The sequence below is a fragment of the Phyllostomus hastatus genome, unplaced genomic scaffold (assembly GCF_019186645.2).
Source record: "Phyllostomus hastatus isolate PE091 unplaced genomic scaffold, TTU_PhHast_1.1 phas_contig_150, whole genome shotgun sequence".
NCBI lineage: Eukaryota > Metazoa > Chordata > Mammalia > Chiroptera > Phyllostomidae > Phyllostomus > Phyllostomus hastatus.
Genome location: NW_025333611.1, coordinates 33,593,301 through 33,607,255, shown reverse-complemented (window position 1 = coordinate 33,607,255; position 13,955 = coordinate 33,593,301). Strand labels below are relative to the sequence as shown.

The following is a 13,955-nucleotide window of genomic DNA, read 5'->3' as shown; positions in this document are numbered from 1 at the left end:
TGCCTGTGAGGTTTCTTATCATCTGTTCACTAGATCTTAGAATGGTTTTGTTTTTACAGGCCTCCAGCATCTGTGTCGTGTGAATCGTTTGGTTTTTCTTGGCGCTCCATCAGAGCGACACACAGTGGAGGCACCGCTGTGCCCTTGAGCTCATAACAGTGCTCGCTGCAAATCCTTTTTCTTACTAATTCTGCTTTTGAGTTTCTACATCTTGATATTTCTGTTGCTCTTTTTAAAAAGTATTGATTTATTTTTTTAATTTGTATTTTTCCGTCACCAGTTATCCTCCCTGTACCTGTTTCCACCTCCCTTCAGCCCCCGCCGCCCACGTGGCTCCTTTTCTCTAAGCACACCCACAGACTCTCGCTGGGTCTTCATGTTGCACTGAGGCCTGATGTGTCCAGGTCTGCTTTCTCGGATGGTTTGCAGAATAGAAAGGGTTTGGGGCAGAAGGATTTCCTGTTTTGATAATTATATTATTTGGTATTTGAGGGGATGTGGTCTTACAATTACGTGCACGTTTAACGGATCGCTGCTGTCCGTAGGGTAAGATGATCATGCAGGATAAACTGGAGAAGGAGCGGAACGACGCTAAGAACGCAGTGGAAGAGTATGTGTATGAAATGCGAGACAAGCTCAGTGGTGAATACGAGAAGTTTGTGAGTGAGGACGTAAGTAAGGGCCACAGTGTGGCTCCACCTGTTACGTGTCTCCGGGATCGTCCCTGAATGTGTTAGAAGGGGAGTGTGCGTTTGTAGGTCTACAGTGAAATGATTCAAGTGCACTGTTTTCGGAAGTACCGTTTCATGTCTGCTAGTGGAATGTTCTGTTTCCTAAAGGTTAGTCTGTGTGTGTCGCTGTTAGATACGTGTGCAAGCTGTTACCTACCTAGTGTCTTTCTTTAAATCAGCTAATTTTTCCCTGGTATTTATTTTAACTTATTTGTAAATGGAGTTTCTAATTCTGAAATTTTCAAAAATACCCAAATGTTGCTTACAGCAGAGAATATCATAAACCTCCCTGGACTGGACCTGTCAAGCAGAACAGCATTTGGCCAGTCTTGTTTTCTGATCTCCTACATGCCCCTCACATTTTAAAGGAAATGCCGCTGCATCGCAGTCTGCGCCTGTGACTCCACGAGTGAATCGGCTGTTTCAGAAGTGATGGAGTCTGCTAGGTGGGCGAATCACAGCTGACCTAAGTGCAATGTTTTCTTCATCTTTAGGATCGTAACAGTTTTACCTTGAAACTAGAAGATACCGAAAACTGGTTGTATGAGGATGGAGAAGACCAGCCAAAGCAAGTTTACGTCGACAAATTGGCTGAGTTAAAAGTAAGTGTCTTTTGAAAACAGAATGTCCTGAACTGGTGCTATAGTTGCCAAGGAGAGCATCTCAGAGTTGGGAGGAATTCTTACGTCAAGTAATGAAGAGAGGCTGAAAGTGATTGAGGAACTATATGTTTTATTGCTTAGGTTCATTAACTTTCTCACTTTCAGTACTTAGAGTAACAAAAGAATTTATCAGAACATTTAGACTTGAAATGTTACTGTATTGGAGTTGAGTGCTTTCTTGGTGTCTAGAGATGCAAAGATGTGCCAGACGTGTCCCTGTCCTGAACTTGGGCAGGGCGGTGGGTGTGGCTGCGGTTCTCAGCAAAGCAAAGCATCAGGTTTTTACTTGAAGAATCCGATCGTTCAGCCAGAGAGTTCAAGGACAAAGAGCTGTCTGAAGTCAAGGTGTCTGGGAGAGGATGCAAATGCACAAGACTTTGCCCGTTTCTTCAGGTTACTTAGTTTTTTGTCAGACTAGGCCATGGTGACTAAAACAGGAGCCTCCAGTGAGCTCTTCCGCTGAGGGTTTTGCTTTACTTCTCATTGATGTCAAACTCATGGATGGAGAGAGAAGAATAGTTTCAGCTGCTGTCACCTCGTGGCCAATTTTGTTTCATTTCTGCTCTCGGTTACTTGAAGCAAGTTCTGCATATTATATTTAATCCAAAAATATCTCAGTAGGTATTTAAAAGAAGATGTAACCTTAAACTCTGCCATAACCCACCTAAAACATTCCTTAACATCACCATATCTACAGTCAATTTTCAGGCTCCAGGTATTTCGCATTATTTTGTTAGGTTTGACTCAGGATGCAGGTGAGGTCCATACGTTTTGTCGGCACAGTGAGTCTCCTAACGCGGCCGGTGTGGTTCTCCTTCCACCGTCACTCCGTGAAAGGAAGATCATTGTCCCGTTGGTTTTGCCCCAGTCTGGATTTTGCTGATTTTCATCTTTGTGGTGTTTAACATCTGGTAATTGATGGATAGATCTAGAGGCTTCCTAAGATTCAGGCTTAAAATTCTTCTTGGCAGCGGTACTTCGTATTTAGTGTTGGGGTCACTGTCAGCAGGCACCTGGTATTTGGTTGTCTCTCGCGGGGTTTTGAGAATGGGGACTCAGGCGACAGTTGCAGTGGCTGTACAGGGAACAGTACCAAGAAACACTGGTACCCTCTAACCCGAGGGAGGACACAGGGTGGAGCAGGAGCGGGTTTACAGTCTGCACGGGAAATAATACACTGATTAAGAAAGAATAATAAAAGAATAAACTCCGTTGTGTGTATTCACAGCTCTAAACCTACCCTTGCCCAACCTGTATGTGCTTTTCAGTGGGCCGTGGGAAGTATTTAATTTCTTAGATTGCTCATTGAGGTTAAATGTACTTTAATCCATAATCAATTTTAGTAATTGTAGAAACAGTGCTACTCTGATAGTTTAAGCTGCCCTGTGAAGAATTTGTATGTTCTCTCTTTTGTTAAGAATCTAGGTCAGCCTATTAAGATAAGATTCCAGGAATCTGAAGAAAGACCAAAATTGTTTGAAGAACTAGGGAAACAAATCCAGCAGTATATGAAAGTAATCAGCTCATTCAAAAACAAGGTATCTTTGTTTTTCCTCTTCCCTACTACTGTTTTGGTAGACTTAAAGCTTTGAGACATTTGTAGAGTTATTTATTCTCTTGTTCTCTTGAAGTGTTCTTTAATATTGTTTTCTTTTTAGATGTTAATGTAGTACATATTTTATCAAATCTTACTAAGAACCTTGGGATTTGCCACTTTAATAGGTGGGATCTGGCTGGGACCGAGCATTATTGTTTATTTCCATTCCTCGCTGTGCATGCCTCCTCGGTGACTTAGCCTCCTTGGGCCCGGTCCTTCTGAGAACACACTAGGTGTGTGATTTGGCTTGGTCTGCAGATGCAGGACTGTCTCAGCAGGAAACTGCTGCTGACCAGTGTTTTAGCGCTGCGTGGGGTCGCCTCGTGCACGCATTGCTCATTGAGTCCACACGAGCACCCTACGGAGCAGATGGCGGTACCAGCAGTTCTGGGTGACGTCCCGCTCTTCAAGCCTCACTGTCCGTAAGCAACACCCCAGATTACTTAGGGGTGCCGAGACCTGGCTGGAGGTCTGACCCCAGAGTTCGGATTCTTAACCCCACTCCACTGTGCTCTTGCTTCCTGATGTGCATTGTTTGTGTAAGAAACTTTGAAAGGGAGAAATAGAACTCGTTTTTTGGTTTTCTGTTTTTGTTTTTTAGGAGACTGACACGCTGCCTACTGTGCTAACAAGGCACCTTGCTTTTGGTTTTTAAGTTTTGCCTCCCGAAGGCTTCCTATAAAGAGTTGTGTTTAACTACCGTTGGGTTCCTGGCAGGCATGCGTAAACCTCAGCTCTCATGTCTGAGGACACGCAGTGTTTCCTTAAGATCTCTGTGTCAAGTATGTGCAGTTTATACCACTGAGGCCTTCTCATTGCAGCCTTAATGTAAGGTTTTGACCTTTAAATCTATTTAAGTTTAAAAAATTGAGTTTACCTTTCCTTTCTTGGATTTCTAAGGAATTGAATATTTAGATCGTGAGGGTGAAGGTGTGCTCTATTTTGGAAAGATTGTGACTTCTTGGAAGGCTGAAGCACTAGGCGACACTCGGGTAGGGAAGCCATCCTTTGACACCGTCTCGTTGTGATGGCTGCTTGCAGGAGGACCAGTACGACCACCTGGACGCTGCCGACGTGACGAAGGTGGAGAAGAGCACGAACGAGGCCATGGAGTGGATGAACAAGAAGCTGAACCTGCAGAACAAGCAGAGTCTGGCCCTGGATCCGGTTGTCAAGACAAAGGACATTGAAGCTAAAATTAAGGTATTTAATGGCTTTACCTTTTAAATAGTGCTTTCTTGTCAGCCTTACTATTTATTACTAGTAGTTCTTAAAGGGATATTTTGGAGGGAACTTCATTACTGCATCTCAGCTTCTGATTTGGGGATTAGGTGGGAGAGGATGGACTTGGATTTTGTGTAACATGTAAAATTTATTATTTTATAAGAAAGCACAATTTTCTCTTCTACCATTGTAGGAGCTGATGAGTGTCTGTAACCCTATAATTTCAAAGCCCAAACCCAAAGTGGAACCTCCAAAGGAGGAGCAGAGTAATGCCGAGCAGAACGGACCAGTGGACGGACAAGGAGACAGCCCCGGTCCGCAGGCCGCCGGGCAGGGCCCAGACTCGGCTGTGCCTTCGGATTCAGACAAGAAGCTTCCTGAGATGGACATTGATTGATTCCAACAGTTGTTTATATTAAAACAGACTATTATAAAGCTTTAAGTTGTCAACTTTGTTCCGAACATCAACTAGAGCAATCTAATACTGGACATTTCTTAGTTTTTAGGGGATTTTGGGGGAAGGGATATAGGTAATGTATGGAGCATTTTGACTTCTAAATAGTTAGGTACAGAAATTAAGTGCATTCTATCTTTTTCATAATGGTACTATTTAGAAGTCCAGTTAGTCTTACTGAGCTTATGCTTCACTCCTTTTGTGTTTAAATCATGCTTCTACAAAGACAAGCTTGTTCGGGGAAGTTGAGCTCTAGCAGAAACAATGACCGGCCACCAGGCAGACCGCTTGTTAGGATGTAAGCGACAGGACCCGTAACTGTGCCCCAGAAGTTCGTGGTGGGGATCGCCACGGAGTCCCCCGCCTGGTGTGGGGCGGGGCCTCCCTCTTCCTGGGGGCCGGAGTGTGGCATGGCATGGGCTAACAGCACAACACAGGCATGCTCTGAGCCACTTTCCAGTCCCAGTGTGTTTCTGCTTCACTTCCACTCCCACCCTGTTCTTAGCCTCTGCTCCCAGTAAAGGGGCTCCCATTACAGGTGCCATGTGCCACCCCCCGGGAAAACAGGCCCTTACTGGAGCGAGCTGTTGACTGAGGATCTTAGACCTGGATGCCCTTCCTGGGGAAGCACGTTCCTGAAAGTATGTTTCATTGATTACAGGCATGATAGATTTACCCGAGGAGTTGATTCTTGTTAATTATGGTGTAAAGATTTGTATCCTGGCCTGCGCATTCGGCTGAGAGATGTTCTGTAAATTTGAGGTATATCTTGAAGTCCCAGGACCAGCGGTTTTTTTTGTTGTTGTTGTTTCTTTTTTTAAAGCTCATTCACAATCACTTGTGTGTTGTGTTAATATCTGTCATGAATCTGCCAATTTTGTATGTGTTAACAGCTGACAGATCATACAGAAAACTAAGATACACTGGGTTGTACTGGATGTGTCTGAAATTAGTGTTAACGAGTGTGGTGCTGGACTTGGGCAACACCTCCCTCCCGTGCAGCCAGCGTCCGGGGCACCGAAGCACTTCCGGTGACTGCCTGTAGGGGCAGCGTTGGCAGGAGTGAGGCGGTTTGGAAACTCCAAGGGAAGCCAATATTAAGAGGCCAGAGCTGGTACTTGCCTTAGAAACTGTTATAAGCTTTGTTGGTTATGTTTTTGATCTTTGCAATAATTATTTTCTGTATAACAGAGTGCCTCTCTGTTAATTTTGGCTTACGTTGTTAGAAACATGATTATACCTTGTGCATTTAGAATAAGTTTCTGCCCATCTGCACACTGAAAAATTTTAGGGTGTTACAATCTCTGAAGTGCTACAGAGAAACACTGCTTAGAGAAAAGGAAGGTGCAAGTGTGTTTATGCTGGTGCATACGCATGCGTGGCAGCCAGGAGCTGGCCCCGTAGAGCCGCCGCCACCCGCTCTCTGCCTGTCATACTTTGAGAGTTCCAGCTGGCCCGCAGGGAGGCCAGTAGCTGCTTTGGAGTGCTGGCTGTAGGATCAAGCCAATTCTTGCGCAGTTGACTCAGTCCTTAACAGCCATTTCTAATACTTTTTTTTTTTGTGTGGGGGGAGGGCGTGGGTGTTGGGATGGGGGTGAATTTGAAGGTTCAAATTTAAACTAGAAATAAGGTGATATGGTCTGCTTACTGTCTGTTAAGACCAGTTGGATTTACTCGGAGGCCAGGCCAGAGAGTGTGATAATCATAATCGGTGACTTAGTGCAGACAAGCGCTTATCCAGGTTGCATTATCCAGACTGGTTTGTTAAAGTCCCAGGTCACATTCTTACACTACAAAAAACATTCAGTAAACATGACACGAGTTAAGGAAAAATTAATAAAAGAAACCTGTCTTACACTCAAAGGAATGGTTTCCTTAATTTTGGAGAGGGCGTGGGGGTGCATGTGTGTTCAGTGAAAACCTCTGCCGGGCCGGGAGTCCTGGCCCTGCCCTGGTCCTCACCCCCCAGCTTTGAGTCTGGGGGTGGGGGTGCTCGGCACATGGCCCTCGGGTGGGGAGGAGCTCCTCCTCTGCACTCCTCCGATCGATGTAGGCCTCCTTATTACCTTGTGACTGGATCTTACTTCGAGAGTGTGGACAAGAGCAGAGGGTGGGTTGCAGCCCCGTAAGAGTCAGGGCCAGGATGGATGCCTGCCCGTTGGGGGAGGGCGCAGCCCAGCGTGCCGCTAGCAGTTGCCGCCACTGGGATGTGGTGTGAGTCGGGGTGTGTGGGGTGCCAGGGTGTGAGTGTTGGAAGGGGATGAAGCACTCAGAACAGATTGACTTTAGCTGCACAAGGCATGGGACCTGGAGGAGGATGGCCCCAGGGCCTCCATCCTGAGTCCTGCCACTGAGCGGTCGCTGTGCTCTGGTGGTGCTAGGACCTCACCTGCCAGGGCCTCGACCAGCAGAGGCTGTGCCGGCCACCTTCACAGACGTGTGTGTAGAGTGGTTGGTTTTCCCTGGGGTCTCCGCCATGGGAGAAGAGTGGGGACCAGCCAGGTAGCTCTCATCCAGAGCATAGCTACTTCACAGGGGTACCGGGGTCACCAGGACAGTTTCAGCCCTGGTTATCCAGAAGTACCAGTGTCCCCTCTGTGTCCTTGGGGAAGAGGGTGTTATAGGCAAAGCCAGGGTCAGCGTGAAGGTTTTGCAATGGGGCAGCTTCAGCTCCATGTGAAGAACTTGGAGCCCAGGCTGCTGTGGCTCAGTTAGGGTGTCATCCTGTAAACCTAAAGGTCACAGGTTCGGTTCCTGATCAGGACACATGCTTGGGTTGTGGGTTTGTTCCCCAGTCAGGGCACCTGCAAGGGAACTGATCGTTTCCCTCCTTCTCCGTTCCCCTCTCTAAAATCAGTAAGCATGCCCTCAGGAGACGATGAAAAAGAGAACTTGGAGGGTTCCCATAGGGCTCGTGGGCATTCACACAGAGGCATTCAAGCAGTGGCCTTTGACAGGCTTTTCAAGCAACTCAAGTGGTTTTTGCAGGCAGCTGTCAGGTGGTAGGGCTGAGAGTTTGGTTTCCATTGTGGGCACTAGGCTATTCAGAGCTTTTAGCCCGAGGGTGATCGTGTTTTAGGGAAGCTCTGATGTGTACAGATTGGAGGTAGTTGGGACTTCTAAAATAACTCATGTTTGAGGGGATGAGCCAGGTGAAGGGGGCAATGGTAGGTGTTGGTACCTGGAGGAAGAGGGAATGTTACAAGTGACTTCAGGCAAAGCTCCGCTGTAAGAAGTTGGGGAAGTGGCTGCCCTCTGTGGGTGACGACAGGGTGGCGGGGCAGGCCTCAGGGGCCTGAGGGTGCTCATGGCTCTTGACAGCACACTGCGGTGCATCTGAACCGATCCAGTCATCTTGCTTTAAGTGGCCTGAACAGATTATTTTTACGTGAGAGATGGAGGTTATAAAACGTGGGCACACTTTCCCGTGTTTGGAAAGGCTGTGAAACGTTTCTATAAAAACTGAAAGTGGATGGTGGATGTTTCAGATTGAAATGGCTTTCTCCCAAGGTGGGATTGGGGGTGGTTTCCATTTGTAAATTTTTTGCCTGGTGGTTAGAAATATGTCTGTAATTAGCATTTTGGAATTGTATAATGTTAAAAAAAAACTAGAAATGTCTTTGTTAAAGAGTGGCCCCACGGTTCCCCACCTGGAATAAAAGACATGGCGGACATGTGAAGCTTCAAGTCTGTGGGAGTCTGTGGGAGGCAGCGGAGGTGTCGGAGGGGTCTGGGCAAGGTTACGCAGTCCTGCAGGGGGGGTTTGCGAGATTGAGCCTACAGGTGGGTGTGGAGGGAAGCCTCGGGAGTCAGGCTGCATTCCTGTGAAGGGCGGGTCGTGTTTGGCTGTATCAGGAAGAGAAAGTGGGTGTCAGAAGGAAATCGGGAGCTGCCAGGTGTGATCACACATGAGGCATGTTAGGGAGGACAGGAGTTTGGGAAGTGAGAGGTGGCGGGGGCCAGGCTGGTTCTGTCCTGTGGGGACCCTCGAGAAGGTGGAGCGGGGCTTCAGGCTGCGAGGGCAGGCCTCAGGTGGAGGGTCCTGAGCGAAGAAGCTCGGCGTGGTGGAAACAAGGAACGGGCTCAGATGGAAGGAGGTGGGGCAGTACGCTGGGCCCACTGCCCGGCGTGCAGATGGGGACGGCTCCCACCAGCCAGCCTTGGAGTTGCCAGCACTTTCCTTTCCTGAGTGGGTCTTCTGTACCTCTGGCTGGGGCAGCCCTCAGACGTGACACTCAGTGCTTTGGTCCTCTGTGCGCTGGGCTGTGCTACTTGGAGCAGGTGCCATCCCTGTGGAAGGGAGGGAGGTGACCGCTGAAGCAGCAGACTAGGAGGCAAGACAGAAAGGCGGCGTGTTGAGGTAGGAGCAGCAGCCAGGACAACGGGGGCGGTGCATTTCTGGGGGGTCCTGGAAGGGAAGGCCTCAGAGGGTGTAAAAAATGCGAATGCCTTCCAGGTTTGTCTAGCAACCGAGGGAGAGGACCAGGCTAACCCTGACCTTGTCACTGCAGTTTTGGCACAGGGAGGGAGGGTTTGGCACAGTTTCATAAGGACAGGAGGGAAACTGGGGAAAATACTTCCAAGCCCTCTGTGTGGTTTGCCAGGTTCAAGCACAACATGCAGGAAAATAAGAAAATAAAGAATGCAGAGACTGAGTTTGGGGCCTGTTTCATTCATTAGTCTTGTCTTGGTTTCCATTCCTCCAAGGCCAGGTGGCCTCAGAGACTTGGACCCTGGATCAATGAAGGGAGGGAGACACTTAAAATGCTTTTCTTATCACAACATAGCAGGCCCTTCCCCACCGCACATGTGCTTTTTTTTCTATGCGCATTTCAAATTTTAAAATACACTGGTCTACCATTCAATTAAGACTCAGCTAGTGCTTGGGGAAGAGGAAGCTGGAAACACCTGGAAAAGCTCCTCAATGGCTCAGCCTCCAGGATGTAAATCCCAGCAAGGCACTTATGAGGACGAGCGGGATCAGTAGGTGTTCCCGACATGGTGGCCCAAGCGATGGGGGTACCTTACAGCGCTGCCAGCGGGAGGGAGGCGGCCACGAGCACCAGGAGAGGACTGGGAAAGTCGAGAGGGTCCACGTGATCAGAAAGGAAGCTCAGGCTCGGCGAGAGGCCTCTCCTCGGTGAGCAGTCCTGTCCTCACCCTTTCTACATCCTGCGACTGAGGCAGGGACCCTGCCTGGTTCGCAGCCGCCCCCGCAGCCTGTGTGTGTGTGTGCGGAACGTCGAGCAGGTGCTCCGTGAGACGCCTGTGCAGTACTGTGAATGAAAACGCCCCTCGGGACATCGGAGCTGCACTGGAGATTGTATCTGACTCCGCCTTGTGGGTGAGAGAAGGGGCAAAGCGGGCAAAGCACACAGAGCAAGTGGCTGGCGGAGCCGGGGATCCTGACTCCAGTTGTCGGGAGGAATGTTAATCTGGAAAGTGCGTGGCTGGACTTTTGCCCTCCCTAAAATTCACTCTGAGTATGTATATAGTGTACTTTGGAGTGTAGCCCTGGCTTCTCGGAGCTGGATGGCCCTCCAGCCTGTTGTGACTCGGCCTCGTGTAGGTGGCTGTCACTGTCGAAGCTGCCACGGGAGGGCGGTGTCGCTCTTTGCCTTGGGTCAGACTGGTGAAGACTTCACTCTGAGAGGAGCCCCCGGTTTGGAGGATACGGACGGCCCTGTCTTCAGGGCAGCTGAAAGCAGAACCGTGGTTTAACAGAGGCCTCGGGCTGGGGAGCAGGGGCTCTGCTACGGGCCTTTGCGAGTAACCCCTTAGGTCCTTACCACCCAACGTGGGGCATCACTTGTTACAAAAGCACATTGGTGTGACCCCAGCGCTTGTCCCACTGAGCTGGGGACCCTGTGAAAAGGCAGCTTCTGATGGAAAGGTCAGAGGTGGGCCTGAGTGTCCATGGTTCTAACAAGCCCCCGGGTGGTGCTGATCATGGGCCTCATGTTGGCTCCCACCAGGAGCTCCAGGTCCTTCACCACACCAGTTCCATCTGTCCCAGCAGAGGACGGATATAGAAGATGCTCAAGAAAAGCAGGAAGAGTAAAGGTGTTATGAGCACGAGGCACGAAACTTGCCTTTTGCAGTCCCACCAGCAGTACAAGGAGCAGCTGGTTCAGGCCCAGGCAGGTCCTAGGGCTGGGAGGAGCCTGCTTCCTTGTCTACCGCCTGCCAGGAACCCAGGCTGCAGAAAAACAACGTGGATAGGCAGCCTAAGGAGCAGAGAGGACTGACCTACTCCTGGGGGCGTGGTCACTAGCCCCTGGGTAGGGGGCGGTGGTTTTGGGGGGAAGAGTTGCTTCCCCGCCCCTGGAGTGACACATGAACCCGTTCTACGTGGTGCCAGAGGTGCCACAGTTCCCGTGGGCTAGGGCCACTGCTCTTAACTCAGCGTGGTCTCAGCAGGGGGCTGACCCTGACCTCTAGAGGGTGGGCGTCTCCCGCTCTGGATACTGATTCCCAGGAGGCGACTGAGCAACTCTGAGTCCTGGGCGTCTGCTGCAGAGGGCTAAGTCCAGCTTGGGAACGACTTGGGTAAACGGGAGCCCCCGGACACCCCGCTGAGTCTCCTCTCCTGGCAGCCATCCCAGTTCTGAGTGGTGTGTGGGAGCTACAAGGTTCCCCGGGGTAGGAGGGTCCCCCTCTCCTCCACCCCCATCCCTTCAAAGAGGGTTGTCTCCGGCCACGGCCCGCCCTGAGTTCTGTCCTGGCCAGCTTGCCTTCCAGATTTCTGTAACGCCCAGTCAGGAGAATGGGGCCCAGGGACTGAACTGAAGCAGCAGGGGAGAGAGGACTGTCGCTGTGGGTCAGCCCCTGGCCCGCCCCCGCCCCTTGGAGGTCAGGCAGTGGCTCAGCTGTGCCTCTGAGTCCCTGCAGGGGCAGGGCTTGTTAAAACACGGTTGCTGGGCCCCACCTCCCTGGGAGATTGGCTGTGGGTCTGCTGTGGGGTCGGAGATTTGCATTTCTAACAAGTTCCCAAGTGGTGCGGATCTGCTGCTTTTGTTCTGGGGATGGAGAATCTGGGTAAAGGGGGGATAAATGAGGCTCCCCATTGATGTGATAAACACCTGAGGGTGAAGGTGATGGTGGGTGGGGGGTGGACTGGGAGAGACTGTAGCACATTTGTGGGGAGCAGGAAGAGAGGAAAATGCAAACTATTCCTTAAGTGACACCAAGTCAAGTTGGAATTTCTTTGGACCACGGGCTGAGTCTCTGAATACTACACCCCCTTGGCAGGAGTGCATGGGCTTCTTTTCTCTGGGGGACCAGCCTTTGGCTCATCTCCGTGGAGCGCCCCCGTTCCAGGCCCTCACACTGTAGGTGAGTCTGTGGCCTTTTGCTCTGAGTGTGTTCCTCCTGGTCAGGCCAGGAGCTTCTTGGGGAGAAGCATTTGCTGAGTTGAGTTTCCTGCTCTAATTGGGCCCACAGCCTCCGGAGCCCAGCGTCCAGAATGCACACCCCCTCTGCAACCTGGAGGAGGGTGCTGAGGCTTGGAGGGGTCCCCACAGCTCAATGGGAAAGGCCTCTGTGTCCCCAGGTGAGACATAGTGCCACACAATTTTCATTCTATCAGATTCAGCTCTCCAGCTGGGTCCCCACAGCTTTTAAGGACACTTTAAAAATAAGCCGAGTTGGAACAAACTCATCAAGCAGCACTATCTGTTAATGAAATTGCTTCCCGTTAATTTGAGTGCAAAAAGAAGTGGCACCCGACATGCTGGTGTCACTGTGGCGGTGCCCACCTCCCAGGAACGTGCTGCCACGAGCAGCCATGGGGCACTTCACCTGGGAGCCACAGCAGCTGTCTGAGGGGGCCTGGCGGCTGCCACAAATAGGGAGCCCAGATTCATTAGTTGGCTTGTTGGTCCTGTCCACAGACATCCTCTGAGCAGCCCCGGGGCTCTGGCTAGGCCTGGGCGTGCAAACACCACTGGGCCCACAGCTGTCTTCACCGAGCTAAAGTTTAGCTTAGTGGTGCCTACAGGTGGACAGATGCTTGGCAGCCAGCCCTGGGGAGACACCCAGGGAGCTGCGGAGTGGCCTGGGTTGAGCAGGAGCCGAGCAGTAAAGGACGAGGTGGGGCTGTAGGCAAGTACAGAGGGGGTTCGGGGAGGTCACTGAGCGGCAGCTGGACCAAAGGTGTGCGGGGACTGGCAGGCGGCTCGGGCTGGAGAGCCTGGGGCAGAGTGGTCAGAGAAAACGGGCCGGGGGCTGGTGGGTGGTGTCACATAAAACGCCTCTCCTGACACCCCTTTTTGTAGCCATTATTTTAGATAGGTATTGGGGAGGCCTTTGAAATTAATGATAAGCACCATCAGAGATAGGGATGGTGGTGAGCACGGCCGACCATGGGAAAGGCCACAGGGACCCCTGAGCGGCCCTGCAGAGGAAGGAGGAATCCGGCCTGGTGGTCCAGGAGGCAGGAGGAGCGCATCCTCACCCTGAGCCCTGCGGCTCCAGGGCACCTGAGAGTGTGTGGAGAGAGCTGGTGCCCAGGTCTGCTGTGCCCTGGCCCCGGACACCTTTGCTGGGGGTTCTGGGGGGAGGGGCCGCTGCTTCCCGAGTGTGGCTTGTTTGAACAGGCAGAACGAAAGGTCAGCCGGCCCAGTAGGTGTCCCGCGACTGTCCGGCTGCCAGGGCTGAGACCTGGTCTTCCGGAAGGACACACAGGACAGATAGGTACATCACCCATAGAAGCAGCAACCTGCAGGAGGGGCCAAAGTCCTTGGGGAGGAGGGAATGCCTGGGGCTTGGAACCCTTGTGGCCTTCTACCAAGCCCAAGGCCTTGGCTGAGGGTGCCGTAAGCCGCGGTAAACTGTTAAGCTAGGACATCTGAGTTGCCTTGTAGAGCCATCCTCTGTTTGTGGGGAAGGGAGGGCCTGTGAGGCGAGGAGGAGAAGGTGATCCTGAGGCTAGGTGGGAAAAGGGGGTGTGGCCAGGGGCACCCCAGGTTTCCGAGGTTCAGTAGGGCTCACAGGAGCTGGGAGTAGAATCCAAGGGGGTGTGCTCTTTAGGGAGTACAGTTTCACGTGTGAAGCAGGGCACACGTTCAGAGGGGGGCCCAAGCAGAGTAAGCCATTCGGGAAGTGGCTTCTCCCCCCAGCCCCACCCTCTCCAGTTGCTGGCCCTTGACGAGGCAGGGGGGTTGGGGGTGCTGGGAGGAGGGGTGGGGGTTTGTTGGAGCAGAAGCCCTCCTGAGGGTGGAGGTGGTTTGACGGGACACCGGGGCCGCTGGGCCCCTGGCCTCTGTGAGCCCCCCTTGCAGACACTC

The 13,955-nt window shown here is 51.4% G+C and overlaps 1 protein-coding gene across 1 annotated transcript in view; it reads left to right on the top strand.

The window, feature by feature from the left end:
* Positions 1-4,649, top strand: part of HSPA4 (heat shock protein family A (Hsp70) member 4) — a 38,072-nt gene extending 33,423 nt beyond the window's left edge. The window contains exons 15-19 of the mRNA XM_045819626.1: positions 546-671; positions 1,226-1,333; positions 2,812-2,931; positions 4,032-4,193; positions 4,408-4,649. Coding sequence (XP_045675582.1) covers positions 546-671; positions 1,226-1,333; positions 2,812-2,931; positions 4,032-4,193; positions 4,408-4,611 — 720 coding nt within the window. The 3' untranslated portion in view covers positions 4,612-4,649. The remainder of the gene's footprint in view (positions 1-545; positions 672-1,225; positions 1,334-2,811; positions 2,932-4,031; positions 4,194-4,407) is intronic.
* The last annotated feature ends 9,306 nt before the right edge of the window (positions 4,650-13,955 follow it).